General features: G+C 68.6%; 1 protein-coding gene across 1 annotated transcript in view; it reads right to left on the bottom strand.

Annotated features, from left to right (window-relative positions):
- CHRD (chordin) overlaps nt 1-149 on the bottom strand; it is a gene marked incomplete at its 5' end in the record, with an annotated part of 6,488 nt that extends 6,339 nt beyond the window's left edge. The window contains one exon of the mRNA XM_010020060.1: nt 23-149. Coding sequence (XP_010018362.1) covers nt 23-149 — 127 coding nt within the window. The remainder of the gene's footprint in view (nt 1-22) is intronic.
- Nucleotides 150-229: the final 80 nt, after the last annotated feature.

Here is a 229-nt window from a genome sequence, read left to right as displayed (position 1 = left end):
GGGGCCCAGCCACTGGCCTCACCTTGGGGGCAGGTGTGGCAGCAGTGCCCGGGCAGCAGCGTGGCCCGGGGGCAGGCGGGCACCGGACAGTCCTGCTTCATGTTCTTGCAGTTCACTTTTCCAGCTGGCTTCCCGCGGCGGTTCCTCTGCTGCAAGAAGAGCCCAGGAGAGCCGTGACAAGGTGTGTCCCCCGGCGCAGCCTGGCTCCCCCATCCCGGCCCATCTGGAA

Source organism: Nestor notabilis, unplaced genomic scaffold (genome assembly GCF_000696875.1).
Source record: "Nestor notabilis isolate BGI_N333 unplaced genomic scaffold, ASM69687v1 scaffold18458, whole genome shotgun sequence".
Classification (NCBI taxonomy): Eukaryota; Metazoa; Chordata; class Aves; order Psittaciformes; family Psittacidae; genus Nestor; species Nestor notabilis.
The sequence above is the reverse complement of the archived record's forward strand: the minus strand, read 5'-3'. Positions and strand labels throughout refer to the sequence as shown.